The 22,273-nt window shown below is 39.5% G+C and overlaps 1 protein-coding gene across 3 annotated transcripts; it reads right to left on the bottom strand.

The window, feature by feature from the left end:
- Positions 1–634: 634 nt before the first annotated feature.
- On the bottom strand, positions 635–17,311 carry LOC131249150 (calcium-dependent protein kinase 1-like). 3 transcript variants are annotated; one of them, XM_058249734.1, is made up of 7 exons: positions 15,794–17,311; positions 6,912–7,055; positions 6,651–6,803; positions 6,029–6,144; positions 2,890–3,381; positions 977–1,110; positions 635–845 (listed from the first exon to the last, which is right to left on the bottom strand). In XM_058249734.1, exons 1-6 carry the CDS (start codon positions 16,620–16,622, stop codon positions 988–990), a joined length of 1,857 nt encoding a protein of 618 aa, XP_058105717.1. In that variant the 5' UTR covers positions 16,623–17,311; the 3' UTR covers positions 635–845; positions 977–987. The 3 variants fall into 3 exon arrangements, with proteins under 3 accessions (XP_058105717.1, XP_058105718.1, XP_058105716.1); XM_058249735.1 differs by having other exon boundaries at positions 635–1,110; positions 2,890–3,114; positions 3,214–3,381; positions 15,794–17,308; XM_058249733.1 differs by having other exon boundaries at positions 635–1,110.
- Positions 17,312–22,273: the final 4,962 nt, after the last annotated feature.

Here is a 22,273-nt window from a genome sequence, read left to right as displayed (position 1 = left end):
AATACCGAGTCCAGTCGAGTTCGTGTAAGGCCTATTTTAAAACCAGATTGAGTCAGGCCAGCCCTAACTTGGTCCAACTCAACTTGATGCCTAGCTCTAGGTAGGTGTGTGACTTGTGAGATTATAATTCTTCATAAGAGATAACATTGTACCAAACCCAATGGATCAGAAATGACGTGGTCCAAATTTCTAACCGCTTATCCTTGATAGATCATTTAATTGTAACACTCAATTGGACATGTTTGATTCCATATGTGACACACCTAATTTTATCTTTGCAAACTTGATCAATCAAAGTTTACTTAAATTGTTAATATACTTATACATAAATATTTTTTCAAAATTGTTCACAGTAAAATCCAACCATCCATTTGATCTGATGCCTTAGATAAGCTCCTGAAAATCACCACCACTACGTGATCATAATATACAATTTTACTCTAAGCCATCTCCCCAACCTGATTTTGATTTGACTGCATTTCCCAGCATGCTTCTGATCCAGTGTACTTGATGGTGGGGTGTCTCGAAATAGCATTCATATAAAAATAATAATAATTTAAGGTTCACATGGCAACTACATTAATTCCAACTTGGATTTAAAAAGGAATGCAACTGCAATTTGAGGGCTACTCCCTTGTCATGAAATACCAAACACTTTGATTGAACTAGTTACTGCAATTCAATTCGATAGTACATACACGACCTAAGCTTTATAACTGGTACTGGGAAAACTGAATGCTGAAAATAGGCATTGCCCAATACAAAATAGAAGCAAAGTCCATAGACATTAGTGTCATAAAACAAAATGAACATCGCTCGCAATCCATTCCCATTCAAATCCCACGCTGGAAAAAAAAAATGAGAGAAATACAACATTAAGGTGCACTCAAATTGGCTAAGCACCTGCTGGTCTTTACAATTTGTATTCTATTTAAACTCTATAAAATAATGGGAAAAGAAGAAAAGAAAACCTTACCACTATCAGTGTCAACCTAACTTGAGTGCCTCCCTAAAACCAATACCTAAGTTGTTTTGAGGCCCCTTCTTACCAAAACCAGCATTTCCTTTCTGCATCATCTCCACAAATTCATTGTAGTCAATGCGTCCGTCCTGCTCAAAATATAAGGAAATAAGATCCAACCTCAGAAATCACCTTCCATATCATAAAATTTTAAGAATAGTAAGGTCCCCCTGACCAGCAAGCATAAGTTCAGAGATGTGTACATGTCGGGTCCATGCTTTGGTGGTCCAGAGCATTGACGCTAGTGTGCCCCACCATGGATAGGAAACCCCTAAGGATTTCCCAGATTCAAAGACCCTGACTCTTTGGTCCTAGACTAGTGGAAATGGAACATGCAATGCATGTGCAGAGAGCGGAAGCAGTTTGCAAGAAGTGGGCGGAAGGGGGAGAAACAGCAGTTGTAAAAGGTGGGCTACTCTGATGGTTCCCCACCATTTGAAAATGGTGTTGACTCTTCTCCTCAGACTTGGCATTCATATCCATCCACTTTAACCATCCAAACTGTAAGAAACATTGTGGGTGGACCATATCGCTATGATTACAATGATAAAACAATCACAACCATCCAAATGACGGATGTTAAATGGATGGTTAAAATTAAAATAGAAAGTAGTCGCTGTTCAAAGTCAAAAGTTATAAAAAAATATATAAAAAAAAAAATTTAAAATAAAAAAAGTAAAAAAATCTCTATCATCATCTCAGTGTATGTTCTGGTTATGCAGTGCCCACAGTCGGTTCAGGGATTTGGACAGTATTAGATTGCTTCGAGACTATGCCGCATGTACAATTGATGCGTTGCCACCTTTCTTAATTGGTAATGAACTATCATAAAGTCTAGCCAGTAAAAGTAGTTCATTTGGCATCATACAGCTTCGCCTCAAAATGCCCTTCCGTTTACAACCCTCACAAATTTTTTTAATAATGCATAGTTTGAGCAATTTGAAAAGCAAATTGCATACAAATTTTGCCCTGGTTTCTCTCGATTACATACTTAGAGATTACATCCCATTTCAATAGGGCACCTTGCCAGTCTTACCAAACAGCTATTTATAGGCCATTGATTGAAGGGTCATGGATTGAAATCTTTCAACCTAGAAAAGTTTTGATGCACCCACTATTCGTGTGGTCCATGAGATCATCTGCGTGGATCACCAAACCATGGCCTACAAGTACAGATTTACGTAAATCAACAAAGTATACGTCTGCTGATGCATGTGCCCTATATCAGGTTCTACAAAGGGTAATTGTTTTGAAGGACCTCTGCATGGTAGCAATGATCAGATCAACTGTTTGGACCAAAGAAACATGGCTCCTCACACAGAACCCTGTGGTTCAGCTAATTGTACTTCTAATGCATAAGACCCAGTAATAAAGGGAGTTGTTTTTCCAAAAGATTTACGATGGGTTGCACACCCAAACAAGGGGAACTATTGCTCTTTTTGATTTTTCAAACCACAAGGGAACCGTTTTATTTACTGCCATGTGCCCAACCAAAACTGTACATGTGACACATGTCCACTCATAAAGTGGGGCCCTAATGTGGATAGTCTGTTGTAATCCAATATTTGCTGATTCAATATCCTAACAGTCCAGTTGGTAGTAGGATTACCTAATTAGTAAGAATTTCTGGTATAGAACAGCAACAATAGGACCCACTTCATTAGTGGTCCCAAGCTTACTACAAATGTTACATGTATGGTTTTGATCAAGGATACAATTGTAGAGATATAAACTGCTCTCGTATTTGTGATTATTTTTAACATAATTCCCTTGTTTGCATTTCTGTTCCCTTAGATGTAATTATTCTGCAAATCAATTGCCTATTGAAACCCCATCCAAAAAGCAAGACAGGAAGAAAACCCACTTACATTGTCCTGATCCACTTCTCGGATCATTTCTTCGAGTTGGACATCTTCTATGCCAAACTCCTCACAGGCCTGTTGGAGCTCGTCAGGGGTTATGTACCCACTGCCATCTTTGTCAAAATATGAGAAAGCTGCAAATAAATGGTCCTCTCTCTCGATCTGGTTTAGATGTAAAGTGGCAGCTATGAATTCCCCATAATCTATGGTGCCGCTATTATCAACATCTGCCTGCAATATCATTACAAAGCAAACAGATGAATGAAAAGAAGTCAAGCGGATCCTGTTACTGAAAATGACACTCACAACTGAATTTGAAATGACAATTACCGCTTCCATCAGCGCGTAAATTTCAGACTCCTTAAGATTAGCACCCACACTTTTCAGACCTGCCTTGAGTTCATCAAAAGTAATTTGGCCGCTATTGTCCGTGTCTATCATCTTGAACATTTCTTTTAGGCCAGCAATCTCTTCTTCAGACAGGCTGTCAGCAATGATCTGTGCAAAACAACCCATTTCATTAATAAGTACACAGAGATTTGTAATGGAATCTGAAGATTCAGAACTTCTATGCTGTAATCAACATTGCCTGATTACCAAAAAAGAACCCTGAGGAAGAACAACTGCATATCTGATTACCCTAGTTTATCAAGATCCTTTCAAATCTCCCTGGGTGCCCATGTTGGCTACGACACGAAATGGTTACGAGTACGGATTCATGTTGGATATGGTTTAGTCACATCCAATATATTTTAAAAATTGATAAAAATGTATGTAAAAATATTAATACTAAAATATCACATAAATAACCATTTCCCCATATACTGAGATTTAGTGATCAAGCCACACTCCAAGTTCTAGAACCATACCCAACACCAGAGAGACATGGGACCCTAGTGATCTGTAGAAAATATGTGGTCAGACATGTTCACTGTGGAAACATAACAGTGACATATCCATACAATAACAAGATAACATTTATTGTAATATATTTCCTTTTAGATCCATAAAGGCAGGATCTAAAAAGATGAAAGCTAAAACAAGGCTATGATGGTGGAGATCACGGACTCCTTTTCTAATAAAATTCAGATTGATCAAAGAAAAAAAAAATGGGACTCATTTCTTCTTATGCTGCTGAATTCTCTTTTCCACTTTTCAAGGGCAAAATGCATGTAAAAATGGGTTGTAGGTTAAGTTCGCCTTCAACTAGTTGTTAGTGATTAGTGATGATAAACGAAGAATATAAAATACAGCATATCTAGAAAGATCAAAATAAATAAAATACAGAGTGGTTTATGAATAGACTACATTGACTGAATCTCAGTATAATTGGGTCAGTAATACCAGAAATAGTATATTTACAATGTGTTGATGATATTATCGTCGACACATCATGATATGTCCCAATATTGAACTTGATGTATGATATATAAATACCTGGTATCCATCAATAGTTCTAAAATATCAGAAATACCAATGATAGCATTGCATATCACCAAAATTCAGGAAAAAAAAAAAATTCAAGAAGAAAAAAGTTTTGGGGGAATCTGTTCCTATGTGTGTTCAACTCTCCTAAAGTTATTTCAAATCAACATAATATAATAGTGGAGAAATTGCGATTTTGAAAGGGATTTCGGGCTGGACCCAACAGGCGAGAAAATTGTGGTTTTAGTCATTTACATTTTTTTTTTCAATAAATTAGCAAGAAAAGATGTTGAAAATTCACGTTCATGCATGACTTCTACACATTAACACTTCAAGCAAAAAAATAAAATAAAATTGATTTTAAAGGTGAAAAATAGAAGAAAATGGGAAAATCCTTTTTTCGTCCATTTTCACCCTTTAAAATTGTAATGTAAGCATGTAAAAACTATATGTTGATGAGTGTAGGCTGATCTACAGATTGACCATACTCTCTTTTTTCCTGGATAATAATAAATTTTTTTTTTCAGAAATATCATTCTTCTTTTTTTTTTTTTTGAAGACACACCCACTCACACTACAATGGGTACTCAAACCCATGACCTTTGTGTTGAAACTCGTGTGAGTCTACCATTGAGCCATTAGTAGGGACCCTTTCAGAAATATCATTCAAAAATTTCAGAAATATCATTCAAATTAATTAATTAATATTTTTTAAATAGGTGGGTTCATGTTTCCCAATTTTTCTGTCTCAATTTGCAATTGACAAGCCATTCCACTTCACAAAGATTTGGTAGAGAGTGCAGCACATCTAGTACCGACACAAATTTCAGCAGGCAACTTGAGTCATTGACATAACTGAAATTGTCAAGCAAAACACATCAAAATTTCTCAAAGAAAAAAAAGACCTTGTTCTTGTGTTTTGGTATTCTTAGACAGAGGTATAACTTATATCAGATTTTTTTAAAAATAAAATCTATTTGCTTATACATATACAAGTAGATATGGCACGTGCAATACACGTGAAGAGAGAGGATGTGGTTTGCAAGACGTAGTGGGGAGGGGAGAAGTGCCTGTAAAAGGCATGTCTCTTTGATGGAGCACATGGCTTTACCTTGTAAATTGCCTAAATGCCCTTTATTTTCCCATATCTTTTAACAACGCATAAATGTACCAATTCGAATAAATTTAATGCAATTTTTTGCCCAGGAAACTTGTTATATACACACTAAAAATGATCTATTACATATGTGGAAAAGTAATCAATGTAATCACTTACATCTTAGTTACCACTTACCAGCCACCCACACGTGTGCAAGATCCAGACCATTCATCTGGTGGGCTCTAACATGGGGCATTTTCCCCAAAGTATTCTATTGGCTGGATGTCCTAGGCACCGTTTGGAAGGTCTTCTGATTAGACATGGATGGCTAGAAGGGGAAGGTCGTACTGCTCATCAACATTCAAAATGGCTAAAAGTTTTCCAGTTGATGCCAGGATCATCTAGAGAGCACAATAGAAAAACAGTCTAGACCTCATGCATGTGCTATATTTGATGAACTGACGTGATTAGTAATTAATGTATATCAAAGAGTTTAGCACCAGATCCTTTCCAGACACTTGTTTGCATATGTGAGTAGACATGTCAAGGTACTGGGTTTTCAAGACTGATGTGCTTGACGCATTATGTCCAAATTACAAAAGGTAAGACTACTAAACTCACTCTGAGGGCCATTTTCTTGATCTTGTTCATAGCAGAGAATTGCTTCATGCGACTTAGAACTGCAGAATCAAGAGGCTTATCAGGAGCTATACCATCAACCTGAACCCATGGATGGCCTGCAAGAAAACCAACTATATACATTAAACACAGGCAGAAAAAAGAAAAGGACCATCCAGTTTACTAGGAAGGATATGATTTCCAATCTAGCCAAAATGACCTAACTATCCATAATTTCTGTAAAAGGACGAGAGGCCACATGAGTCTCCACAGAGAAATATTTCAAGGTAGTCAAATGGAAGCACAAGTGGCCTATATATTTGCGAGTATAGCTGCAAGATTGTAATGATGATTTTCCGTTTGCTTTGTTAAGGCATAATAACTAGGGCTTATAAGTTATAAGGTTTCATTATCCTTAAATAATGTGACAACTAAAGGAGATTTCTGAAGACCACTGATTTTTCTAGATTTTGGACAGTGAGCAGCATGTCCATCATTGGAAGATAACAAACTAGAATGAGAATTGAGGAGTATTTCTGCACTAATAAACAAAACCATAAATATTTCACCACTGTCAAGATCTCTAAATTATAAAACATGATATAGCTAAAAAAAAAGCACTCACACAGAACTTCATGGGCGGTCAGCCGCTTTTTTGGGTCTCTAATAAGCATTCTCCTCACTAAATCTTTTGCACTCTCAGAGATACTAGGCCATGGATCTGATGAAAAGTCAAGGTCCCCATTCAAAACCTGTTCAAATATTCCTTGCTCGGATTCTGGATCATCACAGAGAAATGGAAAACAAAGTCAGCCATTGTTGCTAGAATCATGCTTAGTCAGGAGGGTCATGAAAAAAAAAAAAAAAACAGATGAGAAGCGCTCACCTGCCCAAAATGGAGGGACCCCGCTTAACAAAATGTAAACGATTACACCAGCACTCCAGACATCAGCCTCACGACTGTAGCGCTTTCGCAACACTTCTGGTGCCACATAGTATGGGCTCCCGACCACATCGGTGAATATTTCCCCTGAAAGGAAAGAACTATCAACTCCTGATCAGAAGTAGAAAGAGACGAAATCCTTGGTGACAAGAAACCCTTGACAGTTCAAGATTGGTTCCCTATGCACCAAGGATTTCGTCTTTTTCTATTATCATCTCTTTCTGACCAAGAACTCCATTACAGTTCAAGATTGGTTCCTTGGTGCATAGGGAATCCTTGGTGACAAGAATCAATGAGCGCAGGGAATGAACATGCAATACCCCAAGAGAGTTGATACTTCACAAAATAATGTTTTACAGTATTAAAAACATTAAATTCATACTTGTATCAAATATACTATTCTAGAAGACAATATACATATTAAAAACAAATCATATGCAGGGAGCTGGATCCTTTGCCTCTGAGCACCTTCACTTATTTATCATCCACATGGCGGTATGCAGAGATCATCAATGAGATCAAGATTGTACATTCAGCAGGTCCAACAGTGAATGGGCCATAGAACAATCACCCTGAAGAGATAATCCTAACCTCGTAGTCAGTGGCGTTCAAATGATCATTGGAAGACACAACTGTACTGTACAAAAGGATAAAAATAGACAAACAAAAAGGCCTGGGTTCAACGATCAAACATCAGACAGTTCCAATTCTCCAATCAATGAAAATTGCATTTCAAGTGCGATCAATGGTGAGGCCCCATGGGATGAAGGATCCAAATCTTGTCCACATAGGTAAATTATTCACTAATAAAAATTCCACACCGTCATCATCATCATAAAAGCTTTGTCCCAGCTATTTGGTAAATTCAGTGTTCTATGTATTGTTGATATCACCCAACATGTTCGGTATCGCCAGTCAGCAATACAATACTGTCCTAGAGTACAAGAATCTAACATATCAAAAATAGTATTGTCAATACATACTGATATATCATGATATCTGCAATATTTTCCAGTATTTCATGGGATATTTATAATATTTTCTGGTATTTGGGATATTTCCCTCTTTTGTATCTTCCATCGGGAGAACTTACTGAAATTGGTTTCTCTTTGTTGATCTCCTCTAATTTGGTTTCCCTTTATTACTCTTCTCTAATTCACATCTCATCTTCTTTGTATCCTTCAATCATGTAAGTGACTTTCATTCTCGAAAACCCTTGTCATGTTTTCTCCCTTACAAGATTTCAATCTTTTACTCACCTACTGATAGCGCTCTTAATACTAAAGTCTCTATTCAGTCTTCATCTTTCTTTAGTTGCTTTCTATAGTCTCCCAATGGACCATCTGACACACCACAGTTTAATCCTTCTCTTTCCAAATTATTTGCTCTGTAAGTCCTATAATTTCTAATACCTTATAGTCTCCCCTTCTTACACCAGTAGCCATAGCAAGATGCCACTCAAACTTTAGCACAATGGCACTACGTGTGCTAACTTGGTTTTATTGTGTGTGTGTGTGTGTGTGTGTGTGTGTGTGTGTGTGTGAATGATGCTTATATTAAAAGAAAACAGAACCAAAACACAGGGGCCCGAGCTGGGCAGCAACAAAACAAAAGGAGAGAGAAAAAGAAAGCAACAAACCAAGAAAAAACCAAGCAACAAAGGGAACAGGAAAATAAAAAGAAAAAACCTAAAAAACTAAGCTACAGCCCTGAGAAGGAAAGGCTCTAATCCAAGAGCTTGGAAATGATTGGGCTCTCTTTGAGAGAGAGACAGATCATTCTCTAACATCTGTGAAAACAAGAGCAACAACAGCACCCGGTGAGTTGGAGGAGTTTGGAAGCATCAGATTTTCTTTCACACCAGATAGCCCACAAGGAGACTAGACCAAAAAGCCTCCACAAAGATGTGGAGGCTTTTTATTGTTTGTGTTTTATTGCTTATATTGTATGACATTTGAATAATATGAACTCATCTTGCATAAAATTGCATCACTTGTGGCTGACAGTGCAGAGTTTTGTCCCCTAAACAATGGCAATCTATTATGCAGTTTTTTTGTTCCAATTGTTTTGACTTCTGAGCGTGTAGTTATCTCCTGAACCTTCACTAAAAAAATTCAACCATTTTCCTAAAGTTCCCCCAATGTTTCTCTTAGACTATAATATATCATGCAATACATGTGATATTTCCCAATGTTTCCCATGATATTTCCATATCCCAAGGGTGTGATACATAGTGCAATACCAAATACTTCGAACATCTGGCTAAACTGTTACTAGTAAAATACCAAAATTTTGAATAAATAAAACCCCTTTATCTATATATGACTAAATGCCTTTGCTTTTAACTGACAAAAAGGATAACGAAGAATCTTTTACTGATTTACATAAGAGCATAATGACCAAATGTTCAATGATGCTCAATCTTTTATTGATTATGCAAGGGATGCTGATTTTTGCACTCAGTGATTTGATACACCATACATAATCCATATCAGACATGGAATCACCAAGATCATCATGCGTAATGCAAGGAAAGAGGGCGTGATTGAAGCTGGGTGTTGTCAAAGGCAGTTGAGAATGATCATATAAGTTTCCTAAAGCCTCGAAATGAGTGGGGAGCTACTCTCACATCGGACAGGAAGCACAGGACTAGATCGCAGGTAAAATCGGAGGATATGTTCATAATGTAGAGCGGGAAATTTACTGGAAAATGATCAGTCAATTTAGCAATCGAATTCAAATATAAAAGGTGAGAACTCATCTTAGACGAATCTGGATACCAGAATTTAATGGGGGTAGCTCATATGCCCAAGAGATATTTATTTAGTGAAGTTGGGACTGGGTCGGTAGGTTCCTGTCCTGTCCTTGTATAGTTTTGATTGGTGATTTTGGCAGCACGGCTTCCATCAGTGAGTTCGTGATCTATTCTAGTTTCGCCTCTTTTTTAACTAGCCAAGTTTACTGCTCTGTTGTTGGATTTTGAAGATGGACAATCATTATAATCTATCATCTCTGTTTAGAGATACAATTCTAAGATGATCTTTCATGTTTCAGCCCACAGAAGAGATAGTAAACCATTTGCTCATCCACAGTTCACTTGCATACAGTATGATATAGCTTTCTTTGCTTGTTCGTTGTGGATTGGACCATGCTGGCTTCTGTGTCAATTTATTTGAGGGCATGGTCCATGTCATTTAGGGCAAAAGTTCATGTTATTCGGAAGATTGCGATTTTAGTTTATATAGATTTGGAAGGAGCTAAACACAAGGTTTGAAAATGTGGAGAATTATGTAGACAACATCAAGCGATTAAAAGTCAGAACATCTTGTGATCATTGGCTTGCAAAGATTTCATGACACTATCTTTCCAAAAAAATTAAAAAATTAAAAAAATTAAAATAAAATAAAATAAAATAAAAAGAAGAAGAAGAAGAAGAAGAAATAAAAAAGATTTCATGACACTAAAGCCAATGGTGTTCGAAGGTGTCTGCAAGAAGTCATAGACAAAAGGAGACAACAGGATGGAGGTGCAGAAGAGATGGAACCAGCCGCCAATCAGTTCTATCAGACAATTTTAATGCATGCACACAAGGAATTGAGGCATAACAAGAATTACGAGTCTCACATGTGATCATCCAGGTGAGGTCGAGTTAGCTTTTTTCAGGTACATTCGGTTTAGAAGATTTGATGAGGTGGAAGTCTATACCATCTTCCATGGCAATTATTCCTCTGATCACTTTTTCAATCAGATTGTTGTGGAAGGCAACACACTCAATGCCATTAATGGGTCAGCAGTGCAAGCAAAACCCATGGGACCCAGTGTCCCTACAGAGAAGATTCTTGATTTATCTAACACATGATTACCTGTGATATTCTCCCATGAAAATTCCACCCCGTGACCGAGGTTTCATTATTGGATATTTTCTTCTCCATTTGTGGCAATTAAGAAGGAATGCTAAATCTAACATCAGGATGCATACTTTTTCCTCTCAATCTAAATTCAATCAATATGCATACCATCCAGGTCTCACCATGCTATGTTCCTGAAAGCCATTTTGGAGGATGACATTAAGTGATTTCAAGATTGACTTTGTTGATTGCCCATCAGCATAGTTCTTTTTAAGTCTGTTGTATATTGATCCTGATAAAAGAAAATTTATGCCAAAATAACTTACATTAGTATTCTTATTATTTTCATTAGCAGGAGTGTGACAAATATCACCCATAGTTTGAAAATCTTGTGATATTTTCATGATAATATTGCAAGATTCAAAATATCAAAAGTTTTGAATTTTTCAAAAAGTTATCCCAAAATTAACATAAAATGATTATTTAAAATTTTAAAAAATACATTATATAATTATATACTAAAAATTATAAAAATTTTATTAATTTATAATAATATTTTAAATATTTACTCTTAGCAAGATTTTCCAGATAATATCCCAAGAGAAACCTCAAAATTCAGATATCTACTGAGAAATTCCCGAGCCTGGAAATTCCTAAGAGTGAGATTTGTCACTAAGCCACACAGACATCCATCTTACACTGTCCAATAATAACCAGATGTCTGTCCAACGATCCTTGACCAAAGCATCATACATTGCAGATTTCCGGTTTTGGATATTAAAGTATAAAGGCTAAATTCTGTACATTATTTGTATTTTAGGCATGTCATAAGCAGTTGATGCATGTATCCACTTTTCCACATGGACACACAACAATCACATATGTTAAAGTTTTCCATATATCACATGTTTTGGCCTATAAAAAACAACACACATGCATGCACACTTCACACATATATCACATATTTGTGCCCCATTAAATGTACAAAAGAATAGCAATCAAACATTATCCACAAACAGCCAACTCAACCAATGTGTTTCCCCATACAAACAATAAATCATCCAATACAATGACAATGACACGACTGATACAGCTGATATGTGGTGGCTTTTTGGAAATACCAAAATCCACAGCAATGTCGATATTTTGAACCTGGATGTAGATGCGCCAGCTTGTCCCAAGCGTGGGTGAAGGAGGTTCGGTGTCAGGTAGGCAAGCAGTCATCAAACTTTTGCCAAGAAATCATGTGAAAAACAATTAGCTGGGACTAGGCTTTGACAATGCTGATGACAATGTAACCGAAGAAGAGAACATTACACTAAGAATCAGGCAATGGACAAGTAAAAAGGTCAGGTAAATCCATTTGAAGGTTGTTTTGGTGGTCTAGTAAACAACCCATCAATTAAATCCTGGAGCCGCATTTAGGAAACATGCAGTGATGAGGCATGAAGCTGTGCTATTGAGGTATCCAAATTTCAGTACAATGATTAATTTGTGCGTACTTAGGCCTGATAGAAGAGCAAACCAATACCTAAGGATAGGCATCATGTCCTAAATCCTTGTTAACGAAATGAGGTTGGGTTTTTCATTTTTTGATCCTTTCTCTATGAGAAATAGGAATATGCATCCTTTCAAAGCTCTTCTCAAGAGTGAGAAAAGTGATGCAGCATTTAGGAAAGCATCCAACCAATGAGAACTAAAGTGTAGTCGAAATCCAATAATAATAAAAACCTTCATTGTCACCTCCTCTTCGACAAAAGATCACACCAACCCCACTGTCATCGTTGGTCTAGATCACATTGCAAGCCAACTAGCTTTGGCGTCCTCCACACAGCAAAATAAAGATCTTCATAGAATGATGCAGGACAATTAACCACTTGCTCTAAAAGCTCGAACTGTTAGAGCATGTCGAATTAATCCCTTTATCTCATAGCCCAGGCCCCACATCTCATGGGTTAGGACCTCGGCTGAACCCCCTCGTGGGCCCCAAATCACATGGGTACCGCCTCACACGGGCCGCCCACCCTGAGTGTGTCCCTGGATCCCACAAGCTACCCCACTCGAGCACGGTGTAAAATGCGCATTAATCACCCCCGGTGAGAAGTCTCAAACACGAGACCTCCCCCGTAGGCCTCGCCCACCCCGAGTGTGCCCCTGCATCCCACAAGCGACCCCACTCGAGCTCGGTGTGAAAATGCCCCTGCATTATAGAAGTCGACAATCAGTTCCCCAACAACTCTTGGTGAACCAACTTTGTTACTGTTCACTTAAACATTTGGGATCCAACTGCTGCTCTTGATATAATTATCCATACTATTGAAGAATTTAGTATTTCTATACCCCAAACTCAACCACCCAATTGAAACACTTTTGTTTGTTTTTTTTTTTTTGGAAAGTTGACAAAAACTTTATTCAAAGCTGCAGCAAAGCGGAAAAGAATACAACAAAGGAAATGCTAAAAAGAAAAACATCAAAGGCCCAAGAGGGCAGCAATTACAAAAGGATCCAAATCCTTAATCCCTGAGATCCAGTCCTTAACCCATATCAAAGCGTTCCGACATACCTGATCCACTGTCTCCACCTTGTTTTCAAAGCACCTACGGTGTCTCTCCTCCCAAATAGCCCACAAAGTTGCCATGGCAGCCATATGCCACACCACCTTACCCTCCCAACCGATGCCTCACCCGTACCAAGAGGCCATAAAGGAGGGCATTGATTCCAGCAAAACCCAAGATATATTAAGGGTCAACACGAAGGACTCCCAAATCTTCCTAGCAAAGGGGCAGTGAATAAACAAATGATCCACTGACTCTCCTTCTCTCATGCACGTGACGCAAACGTTTGGAATTATCATGCATCTCTTATGAAGATTATCAACTGTCAGAATCCTATTCCTTCCTACCAACCAAACAAAGGTGGCCACTTTAGGGGAAGCTCCGTACCTCCAGAATCGGTGGTTATACGGTTTGGGGGAAGCTGACGAAGATAAGATTCTGTAAAAGGATTGCACCGAGAAGTATCACGATTTGTGCCCTCTCCAAATCAACAAGTCGCCAGCAGAATCGTCTATGAGCACAGAATTCAGCTTGTCCAAGAGACTGATGAACATCTCTGCTTCGTCGACGTTCAAGGTATTTCTATAGCCCAAACTCAACCACCAGATTAAAATACTGTCCCAAAACATTTCCTTCTCCTTTACTATCCTTTTGAAGTTCCTTTACAAGGACATATCTTCCCCTAGGCCAACAAAATAACCAACTCTTCCTTTGCTGCTGATGTTAAAGTTTCACAGTGGATGACCTCTCATGCATCACAAGAAGGGCACAATGAAGATTTGAATCCCAAAGGCTCAAGTTGTGGATCCTATGGTCCATTTTTTGGGACCCACATGTATTTCACACCTATTTAAGTCTCTAAAAGAATGCTTCCCATTCAAGTAGAGTTTTAAGACTTTGAAAGAGTTCATTATTGTATTAAATAGATATTTTGCAAGTCACCAAAATCTTCTGAACATTTTTATAAAACAAACCGATCACCTATAAATGATTGTAAGCCAACCAAACGTACAAACCTTTTTACAAGAAATAACCAAACTTGTGAAAGCACCAAAAAACCGGATCAACAATTTATTTATTTTTGGAGGGGGGTGCTGCACTGTACAACTAGTTCTATGTAATCACACCTCTTCTATAAAACTAGGAGCTTTCCATAGAAAGGGTTGTGCTGCAGTCATCATCTTTGTCATCACCATAAACTTAGTCTTTCTCTCAGCCATTTGGACTCTGCTTTTAAATGGTAGACTGGCAAAACTCTTAGAAGCAGATTCCAGCCAAACATCAACCTTCCTCTTCTGCACAGGCTCTAGAACCAAACATGGGCATGGGAGAGGCTCACATTGACAAACTCAATTGTCAAGACAGTCCCACTCAGGACCAACCCCAAGCCCAACTAATACATGCACGCTGTAGAAGGCAAGCAACCAAAAGAGAATCATGGGGCAGTGCATGAAAAAGGCATAATCAGATCTACAATCTCTCTTCCATTTTATATTCTTTCTTCCCACAAAATAATGTCAACCCTACATCAACCACTCCCATGCATAAAAGGAAATTTCATTAACCTTTGCCTTAAGTGTTTGCTTCATAAGAGAAGTGCCACCCTACCAGAAAATTATTGAATCCAGGAAACACTGACAATGCTCCAATCATAAAGGATATCGCCGTGTACTACCAACTGAACCTCACTCACCCACAATTGATTTACAAGATAAAGGCTTAGGGCATTGAATTGGTGTTGGTGGCATTGCCCGATGAAAACTTTGTCATCAGTTTAAATCTGCCAGACATAAGAATTGGTCTATTTTAAGCAACATCTTTAGGCCAGACAAGAAAAGACTTGATGATCTGTACTTTTAACTGAAGATATGGCCCCTGATAGAGTACAATGGCCAAATAGAATTTGTTCAGCTGGTCCCAAATAATTGTGATAAGGCTTAGATAATGATGATGATTTTAGGCTAGATGAAGGGTCTCAGATCTTCACAATAAAATCCATAAAGCATCGAGAAATACAAACTAATCTCCAATTTACTCTCTTGCAGTTTTCTTACTGATATCAGTAGTGTTAGAGTATATAAAAGCAACATATAGGAAAAAAAAAAAAGGATTTCATATTCACTACAAGCATTCAGCATGAGTATGTAACCTATATTAGCTACAACTATAGCGGAAAACATACGGGAACTCCATCCCAGATAAATTTCACAATGTAATGAAAATCCACATACGAGATATCCATCAGAAATAAAAGTCAGTAAGAGTGAATGCTAATACAAAGAGAACCAAAGTCGCATACCAACAAGTAGAATTCAAAAAGCAACATAATAGTAAACGTGTGCATATGTTACACTAAGTTCTCATGGACAAATTCTATAAAGATACCTCGAATTAGTAGTCGGAAGCTTCAAGAGTATTATACCTGGCTTGAAGAATACTGACAATCCAAAGTCTATCGTCTTGAGCGGCGACTCCTCCATTTTGTTGACAAAGAGGAAGTTCTCAGGCTTAAGGTCTCGATGCATAACCCCTAGCGAATGGCATGCTTCCACAACGCCAACAATCACACGGGTCAGCTCGGCCGCCTTCCTTTCAGTGTAATGTCCCCTTTGTATGATCCTATCGAAAAGTTCGCCACCGGCACAAAGCTCCATCACAACATGAACAGCCACAGCGTCCTCGTAAGCCCCTGTTATTGAGATCATGTTGGGGTGGCCTGCTAGATGGTGCATGATCTGGATCTCCCGGCGAACATCCTCAACATCCTCTTCTGTCGTCAACTTCCTCTTCAAGATAGACTTGCAAGCATACTCATTCCCCGTCGCCTTCTCCACACACAAATACGTCGTCCCAAATTGCCCCTGCCCGAGCTTCCGTCCTAAGCTGTATATCTCCTTCAAATTATCAGTCTTCCGCTGCAGCACTGAGTCAATCTGGAGTCCAGCGCTGGACGACCGTTTGAAGTGCTGGGGTTTCTTGTTAGGCTTTGTGGGCTCCGCCGGCTTCGCCTCCTTAGCATCGGTTACGATCTTGACTGGTTCTGGGGCTTTGTTCTGGACAGGGAATGGATGGTCATCTGGAATCGGTTTATCGGTGGGGCCTGATGCAGGCGCCATGCCGTGATGGCTACCAGCTTCGCTGTTGGCAGAAAGCACATCATCGGGCGATCGGACCCGCCAGACAGCGGCAGAGACGGACTGCAAGAATCCATTCTTGGAGAAGTTACTGGGACCTACACATGTGTTTCCCATCTGAATTCAGACTCAAAGTCTTCCAGATTCTCTCTTGGTGGCCCACATCGAAGTCCAACGGTATCGATCGCATCAACAGAAATTCAAAAAAAATTCAACTGCAACCAACTAATCTTTCGCCGGAGTCGATCGAATTCAACGCCGGCTTTTTCAAAAATAAATAAATAAATACATCAAACGAAAAAGCAAAGATTCAACTGCAACCAATGGCAAAACGGTAACAAATGGATCAAAAGGGGGGATTTTCTTCCTTTGTACGGACACTGATTAAATCCAACCTCGATTTAGTAGAAAATCGAATCTTTGAGATGGAAAAACAGAGAAAAAGAAGTGGATTGAATGTCAAAATTAGTAAAATCGAACAAAAAGAGGGGGATTTTTCTCAATTTCCCCAAAATTCAAGACGTCAAAGACAGGAACTTTACAGAAAATCAAAAATCATAGAAATGGAAGAGAGAGAGAGAGAGAGTGAGTGAGTGTGATTTTCATCAGACGATCTGATCGGAAGCGGCAGTTGTTATAGAAGAATCTGAGGAAGAGAAAGAGAGGAGTAGAAGAGTCCAATCTCGGACGGTTGTAGCATCGACTTCTCCGATTCAAGAGGATTTCTGATCGTGCATGGAATCGTCCCAGAGCTTATGACTCGCGGATGCGGACTGCGTCCAGCGCGGCGCTGGACAAATTTCCATCCAACGCCTATGAAATAGCGCGTAGGAGCGTGGACCGACGCACTCAAAAGGGTAAAATCGTCATTTCAGGAAGTGTGAGTTCGACGCCAACGCGTTGGACGCACCCGGTCTATCACCAATGAAAAATCGCCGCGTGCATCTGCCCGCCTGGACGGACCCGGTCCAGGCAAGGGTTCTGTGGGACCCACCATGATGTATGTGGTTTTATCCACGCGGTCCATCCATTTTGAAAGATCATTTTAAGGTATGAGGATAAAATTAAGGCAGATCCAAAACTCAAGTGCGCCACACTAAAGGAAATAGTGGATATTGAATACTCACCGTTGAAAACTTCCTGAGGCTACGGAAGTTCTTGATCAAGCTGATGTTTGTGTTTTCCCTTCATCCATGTATTTGTGACCGTATGAGACCATATAAACAGATTGGATGGCAAATAAACATCAGGTGGGCCCTAGGAAGGTTTCAACGGTGTCGTCACTATCATCACTGTTTCCTGTAGTGTGTCCCACTTAAGCTTTGGATCTGCCTCATTTTTGTTATATCATATCAAAATGATCTGTAAAAATGAATCAATGGCGTAGATAAAACATATACATTACGGTGGGACCCATATAGCCCTTACCAGGACTGACTCGGTCTCGGTCCTTGGGAGGGGCAGGAGGCAATCGGCGTTGGTAAAGGGGATTCCGTCCTACTCCGCCATAGGATGGATTCGGCAGGTGCTTTGTGGGGCCCACTGTGATTGATGCGTTTTATCCATGCCGTCCATCCATTTTTTCATATCATTTTAGGTGTGAACTGAAAAACAAGGCTGATATAAGGCTCAAGTCGACCACGCCACAGGAAGGAACGGTGATAATGATGCATGCATATGAAATCTTCCTAATGCCCATCATAATGTTTATTTTCCATCCAACCTGTTGATAAGGTCACATATACATGGATGAAAGGAAAATATAAATATCGACTTGATCTAAAACTTCAACGGCTCTCATGGAGTTTTTAATAGTGGGCGTTTAATCCTGACTGTATAGTCCACTTGAGACTTGGATCTACCTTATTTTGGGTTCATAACCTAAAACAACCTAATAAAAATGATGAACGGTATGGATAAAATCGATACATTACAGTGGGACCCACAGATCCTCTGGACCGAGTCCATCCCAGAGGGTCAGCACGCAATCGCTTCCAAGAAAAAGATACTATTTGCCTGTGCTCTCGGAAGTTACGTGGACCACACAGAGAGATGGCCTTGAGATATCAACTCACTATAGGATTGGAGTAGAAAATAAGGAAGAGTGAAAACTCAAGTGGGCCACTTGATATGAAAATAGTGAAAATGAAAATATCCACCGTTGAATCTTTTCTAGAGCTGATCATTAAGTTTCCAGCCGTAGGCATGCAATTCTCAGTTTTTCGTGTGGTGTGGTCCACCTGAGCTTTAGATCTAATTGATTTTTGGATTCCTAATCTAGGATCAGTTTGAGAAACTAATGAACGGGGTGGATTTCTCAGACGTGGAACCCAACAACTTTAGACCACAGCAACTTACTCTGGGACAGCACTCGCCTGCCACCCATAAGAAGTTTCTGCCAAATGAGATAAATGGGGCCCACTGAGATGTCTCTGAAAAATCCACACAATTCATCAGTTTATTTAGCTCATTTTAGTACATGATTTCAAAAATGATCCAGATCCAAAACTCAAGTGGACCACACTATAACGAAACGTGGGAGATTAAACCTCCACCATCAAACATTTGTATTTTTCAGTTCATCGAGAATAATCTTAAGAACGGTTTGGATTGCATATAAGCATCATAGTGGGTGGGCCTTTGGATAATTTCAACGGTGGGAATATTCATTTGTTTGTTTCTTGTAGTGGGGTTCACTTAAATTATAAATATGGTTTTTTAATCATTGGACCATGTGGAGAAACCGATGAATGGGATGGATTTCTCACCAATATCCAGCTACTACATAAGCGTATCAGGTCACATGACTGTATATGTACACGTGGCGGTTTTTCTTATTGATTGGACCGGGTTAGCTTAATCCTCCCCACATTAACCCCTCCACAGCATATAAGCCGTAGATATAGTCCTTGCTGCCATTCGGAAGCGGATTACCTGCCAGAGCCTTTCCCAGGAGCTTCTTGGGAGGGGAAGCTAGGTGGGGCCCACCGTGATGTCGGTGAGAAATCCACTACTTATCCGTTTTTAAATACATGGGCCCAAAAGGCTTCAAGATAGAGAATTGAATATCTAGCGTTGAAATATTTATTTACACTTGAACGGTTAGGATGGTTTATTAACATCATGTAGGCATTTATCTACACTTGATTTTTTTGCATTTGCATTATTTTTTGGACCATGTCCTAACGTGATATGGAAAATGGATGGACGGAGTGGATTTTCTCACAAACGTCAGGGGGGGCCCCACCTTGCTTCTGGTAGCAGGAAGCTCATGGGAAAGCCTTTGGCCGGGAATGCAGGTCCTTTTCATTGGGAGTGGACAAAGGGGTTAGGGCGTAACCATTACGGTGGGTCCCACTTTGATGGTTTTTGGCATATCCACGCTGTCCATCCATTTTTCAAGGCCATTTTCGATGTATGGAAAAAAAATTTAGGCAGATACAAATGTCAGGTGGATCACACCACAAGCAAAAGTGGTGATTGAACTCCCACCACTAAAACTTTATATAACCAACTGTAATGTTTATTTTCCATCCAACACGTTGATAAGGTCAATCTGACCTGGATGGAGGGAAAATATAAAGATGGGCTTGACCCAAACCTTTTCTGGCACACAAAAGGTTTTTAATTGTCATTCACCACCGTTACTATTTATGTGGCCCATTTAAGATTTTGATCTATTTAAATTTTAGGATCAAGTCTTAAAATGATCTGGAAAAATAAATGGATGGCGTGGATATAAAAAAAATTCATCAAGGTGGCCCCCACAGACAGTAAGGGTAACATCCATTAAAGTGTTACCCAGTTCACAGCTACTCTACTCCCTTCTTTATTCGCACGAATCGCATCCAGCGACGTGCCGGCGCATCCCTCTTACGACGATTTCCTGCCAGAGGGTTTCACATGAAGTTCATGCGCTGAGATGTTAGGTGGGCCACTGTGATGTTTGTGACAAATCCACCCCGTTTATCCTTTTTTCAAGCTTATTTTAGTACATTCAACCGAAATTTCCGGCGGATCAAAAACTAAAGTGGGGCATACGAGAGGGAAAAATGGAGAAAGAGTTTCCTACCGTTGAAACCTTCCTGGCCTCTACCTTGATGTTTATATGCCATCCAAACTGTTTATGAGGTCATTTCCGCTGGGATGAAGTGAAAACATAAAATATTAGCTTGATACTAAACATTTGTTTCCATAAAAAAGTTTCAGCGGAGGTCACTAAATCCCCACTCTTCCCTCTCGTGTGGACCACTCGACTTTTGGATCCACCTCAATTTCTGTCTCATGTCTCAAAATAAGTTTTCAAAACGGATGGACGGAGTGGATTTCTCACAAACATCACCGTAGGCCCAACTAGCAACCCAGAATAGGAAAATCTTGGGTGTGAAATCCGCGTCCCACATCCAGCGGATTAGGTGAGACCCGGATCCAGCCGGGTGGGTGGGACCCCTGACTGTGGGGCTCACAGTGATGTATATTCCTTAAATCCGTACCGTCCAAACATTTTAAAAGCTCATTTTAAGATAAGATTCCCAAAGTTAAGCTGACTCAAATCTTAGGTGGACTACACCATAGGAAACATAGGAAGCCATCGTGATTGAATCCCACCATTAAAAACTTTATGAATTCCACCGAAATGCTTATTTTCCATCCATCCTTTTTATAAGATCACAAACACCTATACGAAGAGACCACACAAATATCGTCTTGATCCAAAGCCTTTATGGCCGACAAGAAGTTTTTAATGGTCAACTACCATTGTTTCCTATACTATGGTCCATCTGGATTTGGAACTGCTTCATTTTTTTGGATGAAGCGCTATGATGAGCTTTAAATACGGATGGACGGCGTAGATGTAGTCACATATATCACAGTAGGCCCCACGGTTAGGGGTCCCATCCACCTCGTTGGATCCGTCTCACCTAATCGGCTCCCATCCTATCCATTCTTCCAATGGGTTGGCCAAGCAATTAGGATTGCCAAGTGCAGAATCAACCGCATCAAGTCATTCAAGTGGGCCATACTACAGAAAATAATTTCTAGCCATTGATAAATAATAAAATACAAAAGTGGTCCACTCAATAAGTAGGTGTGGCCGATCTTTTCAGAAGTTGATCCTTGTGATGAGGTCAACCCATTAGACAGATTAGATGTCGCACACACATCAAATATTGCAAGTTATTCAAGGGTGGACCATAATTTATGGTCCAACCGTTTGCACTTGAAGCCTTCTCCCATAAGAATATTTATTTTAGTTTTATTTCGGGATAAGAAATATATTTATTATTTATTACACGCTTTTGACTTTGTTTTGGGTGAGAAACTTGAAGAATTCCACGATACTCGACCCCAGGACATCAGAGCAGTGGGACCCAACTACTGGACCATGATCCAAAACCGTCCATTTCCAGAAAAACAGCATCTAGCAGGGGCCCACGTTCAACTGAGAGAAGAAGATCAAAGGTTTAGATGGGTGGGATGTTCTGATCTAGATAACTATTTGAATATTTATACAGGATGGGATCCATCAAAGCAACGTTCTGGATCACTCAGAAATGGGTCCCACTTGTTCAACTGAAGACCCGAGGATATTACTGATTATCCACCGGCGAGGATCCGGGGGATTTGTCCAAACTCCGCAATATACGCCGCTGTCTGCCGGCTCAGGACTGTTGATCTCATGACAAACTGAAAACGGCAAACAGCACCCTCTATATACTGTGTCACAGGACTGCAGCTCGTAAAAGCAGGTACCCAGGCAGTCATTC

Source organism: Magnolia sinica, chromosome 6 (genome assembly GCF_029962835.1).
Source record: "Magnolia sinica isolate HGM2019 chromosome 6, MsV1, whole genome shotgun sequence".
In the NCBI taxonomy this organism is placed as follows: domain Eukaryota; kingdom Viridiplantae; phylum Streptophyta; class Magnoliopsida; order Magnoliales; family Magnoliaceae; genus Magnolia; species Magnolia sinica.
This window is presented reverse-complemented; position numbering and strand designations above follow the sequence as displayed.